This window comes from Halichoeres trimaculatus, unplaced genomic scaffold (genome assembly GCF_033239565.1).
Source record: "Halichoeres trimaculatus isolate MK-OKI-2021-1 unplaced genomic scaffold, fHalTri1.1 fHalTri1_scaffold_10, whole genome shotgun sequence".
Classification (NCBI taxonomy): Eukaryota; Metazoa; Chordata; class Actinopteri; order Labriformes; family Labridae; genus Halichoeres; species Halichoeres trimaculatus.
Window position 1 is genome coordinate 1,610,913 of NW_027437187.1, and position 18,664 is coordinate 1,629,576.

General features: G+C 41.6%; 1 protein-coding gene across 1 annotated transcript; it reads left to right on the forward strand.

The window, feature by feature from the left end:
* Window positions 1-317: 317 nt before the first annotated feature.
* On the forward strand, window positions 318-16,632 carry cfdp1 (craniofacial development protein 1). The gene is made up of 7 exons (XM_074676765.1): window positions 318-679; window positions 1,443-1,569; window positions 4,773-4,998; window positions 5,147-5,250; window positions 9,565-9,696; window positions 14,193-14,351; window positions 15,892-16,632. The coding sequence occupies exons 1-7, from the start codon at window positions 610-612 to the stop codon at window positions 15,980-15,982; spliced, it is 909 nt and encodes a 302-aa protein (XP_074532866.1). The 5' UTR covers window positions 318-609; the 3' UTR covers window positions 15,983-16,632.
* The last annotated feature ends 2,032 nt before the right edge of the window (window positions 16,633-18,664 follow it).

Genomic DNA, 18,664 nt, shown 5'->3' on the forward strand with positions numbered 1-18,664 from the left:
GTGGGGTTTTGCAAATTCAAACTAATCTAGTTGTACATATGTGTTACATTTAAGTCAGCATAACTTTCTTTCTTTTTCCGGAGAATCAGATCCTTGAGTGACTGACCAGTCATGTTGTTGTTATGGTAGGTCCACCTGTTCGAATATTGTATCACATATTAAAGATCCTGCACAATTTGTGAATAACGAACAAAATGACATTTTTGAAGGTTCAACTGTATAACTGTCTGTCAATGATGCTGACAACTCCTGTCCGATAGGTGGCAGTAGTCTTTCTCAACACTACGGAACCGCCACCAGGAGGTGCTTTGGCCATTTTGACCCTCGTGAATTGCCGTCGTGCTGCAGGAAGTCACATTGTATTTAGGTGAAATTCGTCTGTGGAATCCTTTGTTTCATTAATTTCACACTGAATTTATCTCTTTTTAAAAACTCTGTACTAAAGGTCATTATCTGAGCTGAGGTGTAGTTGAAACGGAAGCAGTTACGCGGGATCATTGAACCATTTAAACGTCTGGAAGCGGAGATAAATACGAGTTTAGTTAGCTGGACTGTGGTTCTTTTTTTTTTTTTTTCATTCCATTCTCTGTTTGTCATTTTTACTCTCAAATGATGAACTATTCAGACTACGACTCTGATGGATACTCATCTAATGAAGATGCAGACTACGTCCCCTCAGGTGAGGAGCACGAACACCTGACGATAGCGTTAACGGAGCTAACTTTCATGCTAACTAATGTAAATACAGCAGAGAAATGACGCAAGTGTGTATGCTTAACTGCTTTAATGTTTGTGCTGCAGATCATAAATCTGTACCAAAGTACCCAAAGTTTATTAGACTAATGTATCTTAACATAAAGTATGAAACAGTCAGGTTAAATAACGCTTTTTGTGTGAAAATCAAGTCAATCAGACCATCATTTAATGGTGAACATTTTATACAGAAGACCTGCTGCATTTGTTTTCCCTTCATGTTATGTATAACCAAGGAATCCTTCACCTGTCTGAAGCTGCCTGATATTTATCTTCTTCTATAGACACCATGCTGAGTTTTCAACATATTGACTGCCACCATTCTGTTGGTTAAAGCATTTTTATTTAGGGAAGAATAAGAAAAAAATTACAACAAAAGAGTGTAGTGTAGTTTCATATGTAAAAAGTGGGGTTGTATATATGTTTTATAGACACCTGAATACGCTCTGCTTGTGATGCAGGTGTGGTTGTTTATGAAAACAGAAGTTAGAGTATCAAGCAGAACGTTAAAGATGGATGGAGCATGTTCAACCATCCTGTCTCCCAGGATCCCTCCAGCTGCACAGCTCAGGCACAGTTCTTCCATCTTTAACACAACCTGCATTTTTCTTTAAGAATGGTTTAGTGTGCAGTGGTCAGTCTGACGCATAGACCTTTATCTGAGTTGGCATTTCTGTCCTTGTCCTTAGATGAAAACCTCAGTGAGGACGACATCAATGAGTGTGAGAAAGAGGAGCCTCTGTCCAGAGACGATGGTGTGCCACATCCAGACAGAGACGGCAAGAAGAAGAGGAAGAAGAAAGAGCTGAGTGTGAGGTGAGGGAACCAGGAGTGACACAGAAAGGATTTTGTTTACAAAGATAGATAAAGTTCTGAAATAATTTACTTTCTGTTCAGAAACAATTCATACAACTAGGGCTGGGCGATATGTCCTAAAAATAAAATCTCTGCGTGTTTCACCAAAAATCTGATTTACCAGTTCTGACCTTTTTTTCCGTACCTTTTAAAGAAAACGATAAATATAACTGACAAAGAGATCTAGCCAGTTTTGTTTTAATTTGATCAGATCTGGATAAAAGTAACCTCTTGTTTCCCTCCTGGAATTGAGGTTTCAGCTGTTCTTCTGTTTCATCACTTCACTTTGTATTTTTAAAGGAGGCAGACTTTTTTACATTCACATTGAAAGCTGAACCATGTTATACATTTTGAATTACAAAAATTAGCTAAAAAGCTTGTAGAAAACTGTTTTCCATGCACTTACAGCTCTGTTTAGTTATATTCTTCTTTTAAATTACTTTTAAAAAAAATTGTTTTAATCTAGTTTTATTCTTATTTGCTAAAGCTGTAGTCTGTTAATCCTGAAATATTAATACAAAAAATAAGTAAAATAGATGCTATTTATTCTAGTGTGGCTCACAAAATCCATGCCCCCCCTGCGTAAGTCAGTTCACTGGTCGGGGCACCCCAGTCTAAAAAGTCTGGACCTGCCCCTGCTTGTCAGAGCGTACCTCGTTGCAGGTTCCTTATGTTGCTCTGCTCATCAGCAGATGCAGTGATGCTGAATGGAGGGTTCAGTTTGTAGAATAGAGGGAGTTACGGAGAAAGACAGGACTCAGCTTCCCCCACTTTTACTCAGGTAAAAGTTAAACAACCTCTCCGTCATGTCTGTCCAAGCAGTGCTCCGCTCAGTGGTCACTCATTGTCATCCTGTCATCCTCTCCGCAGTCTATTAATAATCTGCAGGTGATCCTCAAAGGGGCCTGACTTCGTGAATGTTTAAAGATCTTCAGTGAATTCCTGAAAAGTCACAGATAGGAAACAGAGGATTGAAGGAGAGGGGTTTGAACGTTTACTGATAAAAGTTCTAGTTCATATTAAATACTTTAGGCTGTTGATATGGACCATAAGGACCATGTGTTCATCAGGGAGCTGGGTGTCAAAGAAGCACATTTTATAACATTCTAGTTTCTGTTATTTTGTTAGTGATCTGTTTAATCACGCTGCACACATGAGGAGTCAGTGCTTGATGCGGTACAAAAAAGTGTGCAATAGTGGGGGAAAAAATTGTATTGATATGCTAGCAGTTGGCATATATTGGGATAACTTTGGTTTTTACGAAAGAATTTCATCTTTCATCACAGAAACATAGAATAGAATAGAATAGAAAATACTTTATTTATCCCCGAGGGGAAATTCAGGAGTCACAGCAGCATTTAAGAAAACAAAAGTAAGAAAGAGTATAGAAAGTGCAATAAAAGTCCATAAGAAATTAGATGACGACAGCCCGTCCACCACTCGTCCACCACTCTCCAGCCCAGCCAGTCTCCACCTCCACAGGGTCCAGGACTGAGCCTCCACAGCAGTCTGTTCAGTCTCTGTCTCCTGGATCCTGTCTGCTCACAGCAGGCGAAGCTCCTCCAATGTGGGGCCGGCGTCCGATGTCAGCTCCGTCAGCCACGTCCGTGAACAGCATGATGCCGCTGGATTAGCACAGCTAGCTCATCCATCCCACGGAGCGAGATCCCACGTTCCCAACAACGATGGATGGAAGGACAGGTCCACGTCGTCACCTCCCAGCTCATATCCGAGAACCAGCACGTCGTCCTCACCTCCTCCTCCTCAGCTTGAGGGAAATCATCAAGCCCTACACTAGTTAGCATTGACATGCTACAGGCTGCTAACAGCTAATATCGCATGTAAACAATGCAGCCATGGTTACATTTAGGATCTCCAGACAAACACAGGAGAAAAGTAGTAAAAAATACCGCCGAAGCCACAAAAAGTTTGGTGTCCGTGACCGACAATGAACCATACAAAGTGATGATCCACTCCAAATACAAAGATGACAAAAAAGAGACGAAAAAATTACAAGAAACGGACAAAGACGAGAGAGCTGCTGCAACAGGCAGCTACTTGGGTAGCGCCTAGCAACTGATGTTGCACATAGCACATAGCACAGTTACTCTCTGTAAACAATACTAAAAACTCCAAATATCATATTACTATGGTAGGTAAGTGAAAGAAAAGTTACGTGGCTGAACTCATAGCTGTGGCAAGGGTCCAAACAACTCAAATGATTGCTATAACCTCTTTGAGACACTAGGCCTACTTCAGTCAATGACATAACAAAACAATACATCAACGTCAGGTGATGTGCAGTTTTTACTTATTTTTATTTATTTACGTTTGAGGTATCAATATCTTGTAACCAATGTTATATTTATTTACTTATAAACTAAGATGATTGAATAAAACTAAATCATACATAATAAACTAATGAACTAATGAATAAAATTTAGTTTACACAGAAAACTTGTAAAGCTACTTTTGTGCAGAGAAAATTTCCTGGGGGAATGGTAAGGAAATCCATAAAGAATCAGAGTGATAAGCAGAATCATTAAGGGCAGCAATAAAATCTTATCAATACCTATCCCCAGTGAATAGTCACCACCGTGTGTGTGTGTGAGACTCCGGGCCAAAAGGTGTCACTGCAGTCCAATGAAATTAGATCCTTCTCACTGCATCTTTTAAGATTTAAATAATACCTCAGAAGCACTGAAACTATTTGACTTCTCCCTCAGATCTAGGCTAAAGGCTGAAACAAACTTTTAGCCAGCATGTATAAGAAAAAGAAAAATGGAAATTTTTCTTTTTTATGCCTGCAAACAACAACCAGACTGTATTATTCTGAAAGCACACACTGATATTTAAATGTGCCGTAGAGGAAACAAACAGCTGTGCAAAGAGTCTTTGTCACAGACAGTCGGACTTGTACCTTTGGGCTTTAAAATCAAATGGAGAAAAAGCCCTGTCATCCTCCTTCAGACATAGTGCGAACCATGTCTGACAAAGAGAGGAGTTCACACCAGACTGCAGATCTCTGAGAACAGCTTTTTCCTGAGAATCAGATCCTTGAGTGACTGACCAGTCATTTGTGATGCTGGTGATCCGCTCCTTCTGAACTTCCAGAGTTTTTTTAATCAAAGATCAACAAGCTGAGTCTGACTTTGTCTTCACAGGAAGAGGAAGAAAGGAGTCCTCAAAGTGGACAATGAGGAGGGTGAGGGAGCAGAGGAGGCTCAGCTGCTTCAGGAGGAAGAGAAGGAGAAAGTGTGTGAGGGGAGGAAGGATGACGAGGAGACGCAGAAGAAAAAATCAGATGACCTCTGGGCCAGTTTCCTGTCTGATGTAGGATCCAGACCCAAAGAGTCGAACACAGCCTCACAGTCCAGCTCCACACAGAAGGTAAACGGGTGCTAGTGCTTAGAGAGGTGCTGCCGAGGGACGATCCAAACAACAAGACAAACACACTCAACACTTTCCAGTTTTAATGAGCCTGCTCACAACACTGTGAGATGTTTCTGCCCATAAAGCTGATTTCCTCTGTCCACAGGATGAGTCCTCGCTACAGAACACTTCTCCTTCAACTACAGGAAACAAAGAGTCAGCCAAAGTCACCATCACTAAAGTTTTTGACTTCGCTGGAGAGGAAGTGAGGTGAGTTTGTTTAAAAAAAAAACTCACAGTTTCTGACACACTGCTTCATGAGAACAGTCTGCTCTGGGTTGATGAAAATCAGAGCAGCTTTCACAAAGAAAATTACTCCATGAATATAAATAACAAGACAAGAGAATAAAATGAACCGCCTCATCCTCTGAGCTCAACTGAAGTAGCATTTAAACCCAAGTGCCTGTAGGTTTTCACATTGACCTCTAGGTGGCGCCACACACATACAGTCTGGCTGTATAAGCTGATACGAAGCTGTGCAGCTGGTCTTCAGTGTGGTTGTTCAGAATTCCTCCTCTGCAGGTTTTAACCTCGAACAATTGCAAGATCAGATCTGTTTAATATTGATCCCAGCTCATCCACAGACAAAACTTTATATTTACACTACTGCTCAAAAGTTTTAGAGCAGCCAAGTTTTTCCCGTTCTTTTCATTGTGATGGCGCAGGTAAATGTCTCATTCTGCTCTGCAATGAATTTGAACCAAATCACAATTTATGTTAAAAAATAAATGGTGAAGTCAGTTCACAAACCAGAATGTATTCTAAACTTTGAACCCCATTTACATGATAATGTTTCATCCAAAAACGCTAAAACGCCGTGAAAAAATCTGCGTTTACATGGAAACCCCAAGGGACTTAAAACACCGTAGTAAGCATGCCAGGCCTGGAGTCGGCGCTATAACTGTCTTGTCCAAAAGCAGCTTTTGTTAGATCTCCTCTGAAGTAGAGTTGGGCCGATCATCTGGTGTTTTGGTGAATGCCAAGAGCAGAGGTGGAGCAACAGATGCTTATCTTGTTAAAAACAGTCAGCAGATTCAGCAGATTGAGCAGCACAAGTACAACATGATAGTCCATGACAATTGTAACAACAGCACTGTTGAACTGTTGGATGCACTTGCAAGAAGCGGAGAGTGACATCAGCGTTTTCACTGAAAATGCCAATGTCACAAGAAAAAATGATGCTGCAGTGAGAACAAATGTGACAGAAGCAGAAAACGCTCAGAAACTGCTTGGGATTCTGAGGGATGGACAGGTGTGTGCCTTTTCACATCTGGTCCAATCAGCTGAATTTACCACAGGTGGCCTCATGTTAAGTAAAATATGTGATGTATTAGCTTTTTTGGAATGAGACTATGACATAAAATGTGTAAAAGGTGAAGTGCTGTGAACACTTTGCACTGTAAACACACCACAGACAGACAAACACGCCCTGCAGACTGAAAACATGCTGCTGGTGTCTGCTCATGAACATCTGTCTGTGTTTTATCCCTGTAAGCAGACATGATGCATGCTGTAACTAATGAAGCTAGCTATGCATGGAGCTGTTACCTCTGTAACTACACAGACATAAGTTTAGCACATGGAGCACAGTGGTAACTATTCCCACAGCTACAATAAATACTGCTGAGTGTAATGTTCCTGCCCCTTCCTAAAGTTTGTACGTATGTAATCATATCTCAGATCATCTGTGGTCATTCAGCCATATGTGCTCCAGACGCAGATCTTCCCTCTGTCTGAGACTGTGTAAAATGCTCTTCCTCCTCTTCCTGCTTATCCTCATAGCTTTGTGCTCTCTCTGTGTAATTATGGCTGCATATAATTAGCATACACAGCAGGCAGAGGCTTTCAGAGCGGCCATGATGGATGCTGCTGTTTGTGGAGTTGGTGCAGGGCTGATATTCCCAGAGGACGCAGTGGTTATTCCTCTTATAGCTTCAATATGTTACCCCACATTTAACACACACACACCACACACACACACACACACACACACACACACACACACACACACAAACACAAATTTGTATTTTATACGTGTGTGTCTATCTCTGTGGATGCAGACTGGACTCAGCAGCTGTTTTTATGAGATATGTGATGATGAATGTTGCTCCTTGGATAAAACAGATGTTATTTTTCTCTGGTTGTGTTAATACTTGAAGTAAAATGTAAATTAATAATCAACATTTGAATTTCAATGTGCTGGTTAACCTTCAGTTTATCCTCAGGCAGGAAAACAGCATTAATCTGCATCATGATGAGTTTCAGAGTTTTTTTTTATTTATTTTTTTTATTGGGAGACAGTTTAAAGGTTCATTCTTGAAGGAAGGCAGCTGCCATTAAGTAAAATCATAAATAGCTTAACAAACACAGCTTTCTAAAAGTAAAGCCACAACTAAATGCCTGTGAAAACATGCATATCCCCCCCTTACCTATTTTAGCGTTTGGGGCCATTCAGGAAAACATTCCTAAACACAGAATCCAATGGTCGAAAATCATTTAAAGTCTATCAAAATTTTTCAAAGACAACAAATGGAATGTTGAATACTAAAAAGGTTAAATAAATAAAAAAATCATAAAACAACAACAACAAAAAATGTTGCTTAAAGGGGCTGTGAGGAGCTTTTAAGTGATGTTGAAAAAGTCTCCCTTCTAGATATAGGCCTGTCGCTAATCCACACTTCAAAATGAGATTACCAGCACCAATATTACAGGTCACAGGTTATTTTCAATTGCCACTTCACCGATCAGATGGAACAGGGCCATATTGATTTATGGCACGTCTAGTTCTCCATGACAACACCACGCTGGCTGATGAAGTTTAGTTGAGAAAAGAGAGTTCTGTGTTTTTCTGAAACGATTTCTGTGATTAATTTTGTAGTGATGGTGGACACTGGAGCCTAACTGTCAGACAGAAAAAGGACAGAAGAGAAGAAGAAAGATAAACAGGAGAGAGATAGAGCACTAGCTAAAGGCTAACACAGGGCTAAACTGTATGTGATAATGTTGATTCCAACCCACAGTCAGCAGTTATTCTGCAGTGGTCTGTTCAAACTTGAGAGTTTATCAATAAAATGAAGAGTGAGGTTACATTAGCTCTGATTGGTAGATAACTGGCAGGATAAATTATAAGTATTTGATGTGTGTCAGTTATTTTTTCTTTTTAGATTAGTTCAGAATTTGAATATTATTGTGATCTTGAAATGTTAAAATAAAATTCTATTTTATTATTTTTTTGTCGCTCAAAATAAACAACACACTTGCAGAAGCCTGTATAGGCTACCAGCCAAAACGCTGTACATTTGTGGAGACTTTTAACCCCAGGTAGGCCAAGTATGGAGGAATGTAAGAAAAGACAAATATCTGAAGAAAATAGAACATTTAATGACGCCTGGGCAGATTAATTTGCATTTACCTCTGATGAGAGTGACTTACCAGTATGCCTAATTTGTGGTGAAAACTGGCTAACAATAAAAAGTCAGATGTCACAAAACATTTCGAAAATACACACGTTCTAACATCGAAGGATAAATACACACTCTACTTTACGCGCTGCGCAAGACACACTCACACATAGTACAAACGCAGCACAATACTCTGTTCTAAAATGTTTATTACACACAGTCAACGATGAATTTTTGCTCCTTCAGTCTATGAATCATGCAGAAAGCTCTCTCTGCGTGCTCCTGTTGTCCACCTGTTCCACACTCTTGTCTGTATTTGTGGAATTCTAAAATGAAGTCTAAAAAACAGACATGACTATGTAGTGGAGATCACTGCATTAATAAAAACAGACATGACTCTGTAGTGGAGATCACTGCATTAATAAAAACAGACATGACTCTGTAGTGGAGATCACTGCATTAATAAAAACAGACATGACTCTGTAGTGGAGATCACTGCATTAATAAAAACAGACATGACTCTGTAGTGGAGATCACTGCATTAATACAAACAGACATGACTCTGTAGTGGAGATCACTGCATTAATAAAAACAGACATGACTCTGTAGTGGAGATCACTGCATTAATAAAAACAGACATGACTCTGTAGTGGAGATCACTGCATTAATAAAAACAGACATGACTATGTCGTGGAGATCACTGCATTAAAAAAAAAACAGACATGACTATGTCGTGGAGATCACTGCATTAATAAAAACAGACATGACTGTAGTGGAGATCACTGCATTAATAGAAACAGACATGACTCTGTAGTGGAGTTCACTGCAATAATAAAAACAGACATGACTCTGTAGTGGAGATCACTGCATTTAAAAAACAGAAATGACTCTGTAGTGGAGACATGACTCTGTAGTAGAAGAGTCTGGGTCCTAAACTACCTTGCTGGCAGTCCTGACTTTTTACTCACTGGAATCATTTGGAGCACCATGAAATGAAAAACAAAGCAGTACCTGAAGTCCTTTGTCTGTTTTTCTGTACGCACTAATCAAGCAGCTTCATTGTTTTGTCTGAAGATGTGGTCACTAGATTGAGTTGTAACTTAAGTGTGTGTTTGTCTGTCAGGGTGAATAAAGAGGTGTCAGCAGACTCCAGAGAGGCCAAAAGTTTCCTGAAGAGCCAAAAGGAGGAGGAACAGGAAGAATGCAGAGAAGAGAAGAGGAACCTGTCACCCAGCAGAGCTCCTCATGGGCCTAGGTATACACACACACACACACACACACACACACACACACACACACACACACACACACACACACACACACACACACACACACACATACTTTAAATTTGTGTGTGTTTTCCCTACCTCTTTTAATTCTGTTGCCATGGAGATAAATCATGATGTTCACATCTTCCCACCGAAACCCCAGACAGGAAACAGGAAGTCATCTTCCATAGCAGGAAGTACAGTGTGTCCACAAACCATTTCCTATTTATCTTTTAACTGTGTGTGTGTGTGTGTGTGTGTGTGTGTGTGTGTGTGTGTGTGTGTGTGTGTGTATCACCCATTACAACAGGAAAGAGCCATCAGCACCACTCCCTACTTCACCTTGGGCGATTGTCCACGCACACACACACACACTTTACCAGGAGTGTGTTCATATCTAGAAAAGTGTCATGTCGTAATGACAGAAAGAGTCTGAGGTTGCAGTGGACGTGGCTCCTCAGGGGCAGGGTGGTTTGGTGCTGGAGCTTAGTTGGTTCTTATCCTGTTTTCTGTCAGTATGGAGCCAACTTGGAGCCACGTCATTGCGTCACTGTAAAACCTCAGCACGTCACTGTGACTGTTCCAGGGGGAGGTGATGTTGGCTGTGGACGCTTGGGGCAGCAGACAGCAACAAAGTTCTTGCTGAGAGTGTTTAAAAATCAGGAGATTTATTTTAAATGACTGTTTCTCCACTGTCTGCTACTCAGACAGTGATGTGTGTGACGGGCGGAGTAGAAATGTGAAGGCAGGAACATGAAGCAGAAATGACATCCTGTCATATCAATAAGATAACTAACACAAAGCTGTGTGCCTGTTAAATAAAATAACAAGGTATAGACCTGGGGCCTCGTTTAAAAAGAGTGCGTATGCACAAAAACATGATGTACGCTCTTTTTCACAAAGTTCAGAATTATCTAGAGTGAAATGACCGTGGAAATGTGCAGTGTCTCACGTCAACTTCATGGCTGGCGTACGCACGTTTCTGCAGCTGTTGATCCTTTGGCAACACTTGGAGGTGATACTGGGAAACGGTTCATACAACCAACACATCCATGAGTCTGCAGTCACATTAGTGGATATAAAAGCATGCCCAAAGTGGTGCGAAAAATAGCGTCAAAACGACGACTACTTTATTATGTTAAGAGGATTCTGTAAGTGGAATAAGGAGAGAGCGCATGTTCAGAGACAGAGACGTTTTACTGGACCATGATGACAAAGAGCTCATCAGACACTTTAGGTTCCTGAGGGTAATCCAGAGGACAAGCTGGTGCTGTGTGTGATGGGTGGCTTCTTGGTGAGTCAATTTATTGGTGTAATTGTCTTAATATGAATCCCCAAATTCTATCCCTTCTTCACAGCATCATCAGTCAGAGGTTTAAGTTTGTGACTTGATGTTTTTCCCTGGTTAAACTAAAACTCAAGATGTTAATTTTTTTCTTTTGAGTTATTTTTGGGGATTTTTTGCCTTTAAGAGGACAGTGGATATAGCAGGAAACTGGGTAAGAACAGGAAGTGACATACAGGAGAGAGGCCAAAGACTGGATTTGAACCCAGGCTGCCCGCTCTGCGACAAATCCTGAACAGGGCAACCTAGACCACTAGACCACCTGTGGTCCAACTGATCTTTCGAACAAGCCCCTGATCGTCTCTATGTGCAGAGTACTCATGTTAATAACCCAGTGTGTGAATAGTTAAATGTCTTTATCAGCCTCACCTTTTCCACGATGCACATCTGCACTCACACACTCTCCCAGTCTTGTGTTTGATGCTGATGCTGGAGGACAGAGTGCCAAAAGCACATTTTAGAGGCACATTCCTCTATCTTGAAATTCTTTCTTTTTTTTGTCTCAATCATTCTATTTTGATTTTCTGATCGTGCGGATTGAAATCTCAGGTGCAGGGTTCATTTACGTGTGATTTGCGTATCTAAATGTGGGCGTGGGCAGGGAGGGGCAGGACTCCAACATGTGCTCTTAATTCCATGCTGATTGGGATGAACACAGGAAATGTGCTTGGATTCATGCTTCAGCATTTTCTGGATTTGTGGGTACACCAAGTTTCAGGAAGAAATCCACACAAGTCTTTGTACATGAGGCCCCAGATCTATAAGAGACAAGGCATTGCTGCTTTAGTTTCTCCTCCATTTCAAATTATGAATGCGGAAACTCCAACAAAATAAGAGGCAGCTCGCTCAGCAGCTTTCCTTTTAAAAAGCGTCTGTTTTTCGCTGCTCATCGTTGGCCACTGTAGCTCCAGCCCCTGATGTAGCCGGTGCTTTGCTCTGGCCCAGCAAACAGTTGGTGCTTGCTAAGCACCGGTTTTTAGAACCTGGAGCCAGTTATTTGTCAAAGTTTAATCGGGCACTAGTTTGGTGGAAAAGGGGTATTGGTTGGACGGAGCAGCAGGGTCAGACAAAAAGTCTTTACTAGGACATTAGGACGCGACAGACACAGACTACAGTTCCTAATACAGGGATATGTTTGACTGTTCAGGACACCACCAAGTACGCCTGTCACGATAATCAATAAATCAATGAACTGAACGATAAATAAAAACGTCCTCGGTAATTTTGCCAGCCTCGATAAACTGACACGCGGATTTTTGTTTTCCTCCTCTGTTTCGACCAAAGAGGCTGAATTAGAAGATGGCTCACTGCGTCTATCTTTCCTAACATCCGGGTGAATAGGTTCTATAGCAGATTTAGCGGATTTATAGCGGAGTGAGCATCTGTCAAAAATGCGATCTTTGGAGTAAAGACGGGGCTGCTGGCGCGTACACACGGAGAGAGCTGAAGCGAGCGTCCTGAGGGGTAAGGAGGAACCACACGCTAATATGAGAGATGACACGAAAGATACGGTTCTTAAGCCGCCTGCCACAGTCCCAGTGTGGGAATATTTTGTTTTTTATCAGAGTGAACAAAGTGTGAGCTCATGAAACACCAACGAGCTGATATGTTGCATTTGTTTGAAAATAGTGGCGACGAAGAAGAAGAAGAGGAGGTGCAGCGGAGCCTTGTTCTTTGACAATCTGCTCTTACTGAGGCTTTTGCTCGGCAAAGTAAATAGATATAAAAGCACCAAATGAAGGGCGCTCAAAGACAGCTACATTACCAAAGAAATGCAGCCCTTCAATACGGTTGAAAGCCAGAAATGTTAAAAATGTTTGACAGACAATACGGATTGACTGGGAAAAAGTACATGTTACAAACAATTCAGGAACTGTATAAACTCCCTTTTATTTAGGCTATAGTTTTTATTGTTGTTGTTTTTTGGGGGGGAGTTTCATTTTTTCTTCAGAGACAGGGTCTGTGTTTTATTGTTTTATTGTTTTTGATTGGTATTAATTATTTTCATTGACATGTATTTTTTTCTAAAAGAGAGTCCATTTCATTTTCATTGTATTTTTTTCTCTTTCTTGTTAAATTTATTTTATTTTTTGTTTAATTTGTTTTATTTAAAAGATCCTGACCTTTTAATTACAGTTAAATACTCTTAAGAAATTAAAGTTTCTTGCTTTTGATTTAATGTACTAACTTTATTATCCCATTTATCATAATTACATCAATGAAAAAATGGAAAAAAAAATCAAAATAATATTGACAATAATATCGTTTATCGGCAATAATATTTTGGAAAATTATCGTCTATCAAAATTTGTTATCATGACAGGCCTACCACCAAGGAACTGATAAAAAAAAAAAAAACACAAAAAAAACTTAACCTGTGAAACTTTCTGGTTGTAACGATGGAATAAACTGCATTGGCCACAGGGGGCGCCAAAACCATCTGAGTCTGAAAGCTAAAATCTGAACAACTGAATCAGATACTGGCATCCAATAATAAGGGAATGTGTGTTTTTCTCATAGCATGACGTGATTCCTGCACCAAACCAACGTGGTAATGAAGGATGTGTGAGAGCAGCACTGGGACTAAGCAGATCGCAGGAAAAAATGATTGTAAAGGAACAAATGAAAGACTTTCACAAAATTCAGCTGTAAATGAGGTGTTTGTGTTCGTGGGGATTGTGAATTACAGTGAGGGTAAGGTTTGGGTTTAGGCTATCTTGGTGCTGGAATTCCCCCTGCAGTGGTTCAGGATGCAGCACAGAGCAGTCTGAAGTGTGTCGTGATGCGTAGTCGCTGTTTCTGCCCTGAGCATCAGATCAGCAGCTGCACAGGCTCTAACTCTGCAGCACACAACAAATGGTGTTTATGGGGATGCTCTACTCTTTACCTGTTAGCATGACGGGTTTGATGCCCAGCACACACACACACACACACACACACACACACACACACACACAAAACATGTTAAAACAGAGAGGACAAAGTGTGTCGTCATGTTTTCAGGCCTGTTTGCTGCAGACTCAAGTAGTTCAGTGCACACATAAGTAATGAGCTGCTGTTGGTGCTGTGCTCTGACTTATTTATGCCTGCTGTTTCCACAGTGTGTCACCTTCTTCTCGTCTCCTGTTTGTTTCTCAGTGGGAAGCGTCCTGCAGGCATGAGCAGCCTGCTGAGTCGCATCGGAGGGAAAAAACAGAAGATGAGCACGCTGGAGAAGTCCAAGATGGACTGGGACGCCTTTAAATCAGAGGAGGGGATCACAGAGGAGCTGGCCATCCACAACAGAGGCAGAGAAGGGTGAGAGGCTGTCCCTGCTGTCAGACTCAGAATGTGTAAAAAAGATAAAGATGTAGAGTTTCAGCGGGACCAGTAATCAGTCACTCTTTGAGTTGGCTTTGAATTATAAGCTACATTTTCTTTAAATAGAGTTCAAAAGTGTCCAACTCTGGGATGTGAAAATCCATGAGAGTAAATCAGTAAGAGAGGAGATTATTACACGTCAAGCTTGGTCGTTTCAGTTTGCCCAACAGTTCTTAAACTCAAAGAATAACCACGGAGCAGGAAATACAACCCCAGCCCTACTGACTCCAAGAGGGCAGCAGCAGTTCCTGTAAGTCCTGATGATGTGAGGTGCAGCCTCCATGGATCAGACCACTGCTCATCCCACAGATTCTGGATCAGACTGAGATCCAGGGAATCTGGAAACCAAGGTTTCTTCAGACCACCTTCCTCCATGTGGTGCTGTTTGAAGTATTTCACCAAAAAAAAGGTGAAATTCAAACCTGTCATTTCAACCAAGTGGTGACTTTGTCCATTAAGTTTTCAAAACAAACCCCGGTAACATGGTTAGATTAAACCTTTTTGCCACAATAATCATGAGGTGAAATTCTAAAATCAGGACAGCCCCGATTATGCTCTAATCAGGGCTGCAAGCTAAGATGCAGCCTCTGTGTCTGTTTACAATGAAACTAAGACCTGTTGGATGAAAGAAAGAGCTGAGACAGAACCGCTGCAGAGAAATATGAGAATGTCATGAATCAGGAAATAAGGTTCATTCTTTGTCATATGTGAAAAAGTAAACATACCTCGATATCATCACTGTTCAGGATTCAAAGAGAAAAGGCTAAAGCAGCTAGCTACAAGCTAGCATGACGCACAGAGTGCTGGATGGAAGTCATAATGTGTAGCTTGACTTTAGGCTGGGTTTGGCTGTCATGAACCTACAGCAGAGTTTACACTCAGAGCTATCAATCAGGATTTACCCCAAACATAACCTGGACTTTCCTAACTCACACCCAAAACCCTGAACCAACTCTAAAATTTAACAACCAACACTCAAACTGGAGGCTAAAACTACAAATCAGGGCACTTCCTCTTTTCCTGTTTTTTTCCTCAACTTTATTTAGAATCACCTCATAAATTATTTTTACACAGCTCCGTTTGAATAATCTCTACAGTGTGCAGGAATATACAGTACACACACACACACACATACACACACACACACACACACACACACACACACACACACACACACACACACACACACACACACACACACACTCACAAAGACTGCAGGAAAAGTTGCATAACTACTTCCTCTGCGGGATAGGAGGGAAGATCTGTGGTCAAGTAATGGGGATGTGTGTGTGTGTGTGTGTGTGTGTGTGTGTGTGTATGTGTGTGTGTGTGTGTGTGTGTGTGTGTGGTGTGTGTTTGGACTGTTATGATGAAAGTATAACTGATGGTTTCTTTGTGTGTGTGTGTGTGTGTGTGTGTGTGTGTGTGTGTGTGTCTGCGGTGTGTGTGTCTGCGGTGTGTGTGTTGGTTTGTTTAGGTATGTGGAGCGGAAGAACTTCCTGGAGCGTGTCGACCATCGCCAGTTTGAATTGGAGAAAGCAGTGCGACTGAGCAACATGAAACAATGACAAGGACTGACAGCGCACACACACACACAAACACACACACACACAACCTGTGTCTCTCTGTATGTAACGTAGAGCCTCTGTCCCGTCAGTAAAGTGAGCTCAGACCTCTGCTGAGGTTGGGTTCTAATTCAGGATGGAGTATTATTAGTCTGGGGGTGTTTGGTGTGTGTGTGTGTGTGTGTGTGTGTGTGTGTGTGTGTGTGTGTGTGTGTGTGTGTGTGTGTGTGTGTGTGTGTGTGTGTGTGTGTGTGTGTGTGTGTGTGTGTGTGTGTGCGTGCGTGCGTGTGCGTGCGTGTGCGTGTGTTTGTGTGTGTGAGACAGAGAGTTTGTATACATTTGTGAGAACCTCCAACCCTTCACACTCAGGACATTTTTGGGTTGTGAGGTCATTGTCTCCTGGTTTAGGTCCTGGAGGAGCTGACGAGGACTGCGCTCCCTGACTGAGGTCTAACTCTGGTTTATGTGGTCTCTTCACTGTAGTTTGACAGATTGTTCTTTTGATGATGTAAAACTGGGGACACACAACCATTAAAAGAGTCTAACAGGTCACACACACATGCAATCACATGGTGTTATTTCAATAGAGCAGAGTAAGGGCCAGCACTCACTGACTGCTGCCCTCACTGACTGCTGCCCTCACTGACTGCTGCCCTCACTGACTGCTGCCCTCACGGACTGCTGCCTTCACTGACTGCTGCCCTCACTGACTGCTGCCCTCACTGACTGCTGCCCTCACTGACTGCTGCCCTCACTGACTGCTGCCCTCACTGACTGCTGCCTTCACTGACTGCTGCCTTCACTAGCTGCTGCCTTCACTGACTGCTGTGTTCACTTGCCAATCAGGTTCATCATCATATAGGAATTAAATCAAGTTTCAGAGTGAATTTCCATGACTAACCAGTTTAAATCAAGAAGGGGCAGGATTTCCAGTTACCACTTCCTCTACAGCGATAGTTCTGCCTTCGGTTCGTCCCAGTAGTGTTGCCGCAGCTGGGCATATACAGTAGACATCTCTAGGGTCAGGGATAAAATGGGCCCCGTTTCCACAACAACGTACCAACCAAAAACACAGTGGAAAAGAAATCTGTGACTCAGGGACTGGAAACACTGTAGTATGTAGTACAAACTGATTTTCACACTGGTTGTGTCCAAAATCACTCACTCATTCCCTACTCACCACTCACTATATAGTGAATTAGATGTAGTTGACTATATAGTCCACTCAATCAGCTAAATTAAAACAGCATTTCGGACACTACTCACTCATTCGCAAGCCGCTGACAGTGAAGTATTTACTCTTGAGTCGCTCAAGGACGGCTGGGGATTTACAGTTAAATCTTTTCTTAAAAACTGCAAAACAGTTTTTATTTTAGTGATACCTAATATTATATTTAGCTTATTTTCTGCAACAGCCAAATGTAATAGAAACATTTATTACACGTTATTTTAAAAAAAAATAAACCATATATTTGCGTGGAACTTATGTTGTTTAAGAATTACAAGGTCCCGTGAATGCATCACCCGCGTGGAACGGTTTAACGGCTAACGTCCATGTTGTTTGTTTCTCAGCTCAAAGTTGTGAGACGGGCTCGTCCTAAAGTTAAACGGGGAGCTAAGTGTCATTCTCTGACAGCTTTTAATAAAGTTTCATTCTAATAGTAATCATTAAACATGTGATCAGACATTTCTTCTGTTTGAACAGAAATGCATGATGGTACATATTGCTCATATAGTGAGCATCGCTAATACACTACTTTTCAAAATGCGTTGTGGGATACATTGAGTGGACTATATAGTGAATGACCATGCTCATTCAGATTTCGGACAGCACTTCAAAATGGCGTATTCACTATAGTGCACTATATAGTGAATAGGGAGTGATTTCGGACACAGCCACTGTTTGTTTTATTTTGAAAAGTCACTGGGTGCTTTTAGTTAGTTTCCAGTCACAACTTCCTGTTCCACTCGATCTTCCCTACGCTGAATTTATGTGTCAGAGCTTCACATCTGGCTAAAATAGGATATCTGCGTATTACCTGCAACATGACGGAGCAGCCACGCATACGGACTGCAGCAGAACAGATCCAGTGTGAGTTGATGCATTGATTTGAATGGAAACCTGTCTGATCTGTTCGATGTGACGGGACGGAGACGCACTGCAGACGCATCTGGTGTATTTCAGCCGTTACTTTGGAGCTGCAGATCAGTAAATCTGTAACGTGAGATTAGTAATGCAGATAACCCAGAGATTTCACTCAGAGTCGACCGCAGCCCCTAACAGCCTAAAGAATTAAGCATCAATCGGACCTGCTCTCTGCTCAGTCAGGGTCTGAGGGTCTTATTGTGAAGCAAACAAAGAGTAAACTCTCTGCTGCACAGAGCCCAGAAATGTCTCAGCTGATGTCCATCTCTGAGGAGCCAGCCATCAGGAACTGGCCATTCAGGAAAAACTGTGACATCCATCATAAATAATGCACCGCTGCTACCATAAACTCATCAGATGGTACAAATTTTAATCTGAACTGTGTTCGGCCATTAGCGCTGCTCTTTTTGCAGTATAACAAAACCTTACAGAGTCTGATCCTGCCCTAACAAACATCACTGACCTACAGAAACCTATGGTGCTCTATAGCTCAGTTTGCGAAGCACTTCATCCTGTGAGCTTTGTTCATGAGATGATGC

What these genes read in the sequence shown, in the direction of transcription:
- cfdp1 (XM_074676765.1), top strand. Translation starts at nt 610, where the DNA reads ATGATGAACTATTCAGACTACGACTCTGATGGATACTCATCTAATGAA. An exon ending in TGCAGACTACGTCCCCTCAG is followed by an intron (nt 680 to 1,442) that starts GTGAGGAGCACG and finishes CCTTGTCCTTAG; the next exon opens with ATGAAAACCTCAGTGAGGAC. An exon ending in AGTCCAGCTCCACACAGAAG is followed by an intron (nt 4,999 to 5,146) that starts GTAAACGGGTGC and finishes CTCTGTCCACAG; the next exon opens with GATGAGTCCTCGCTACAGAA.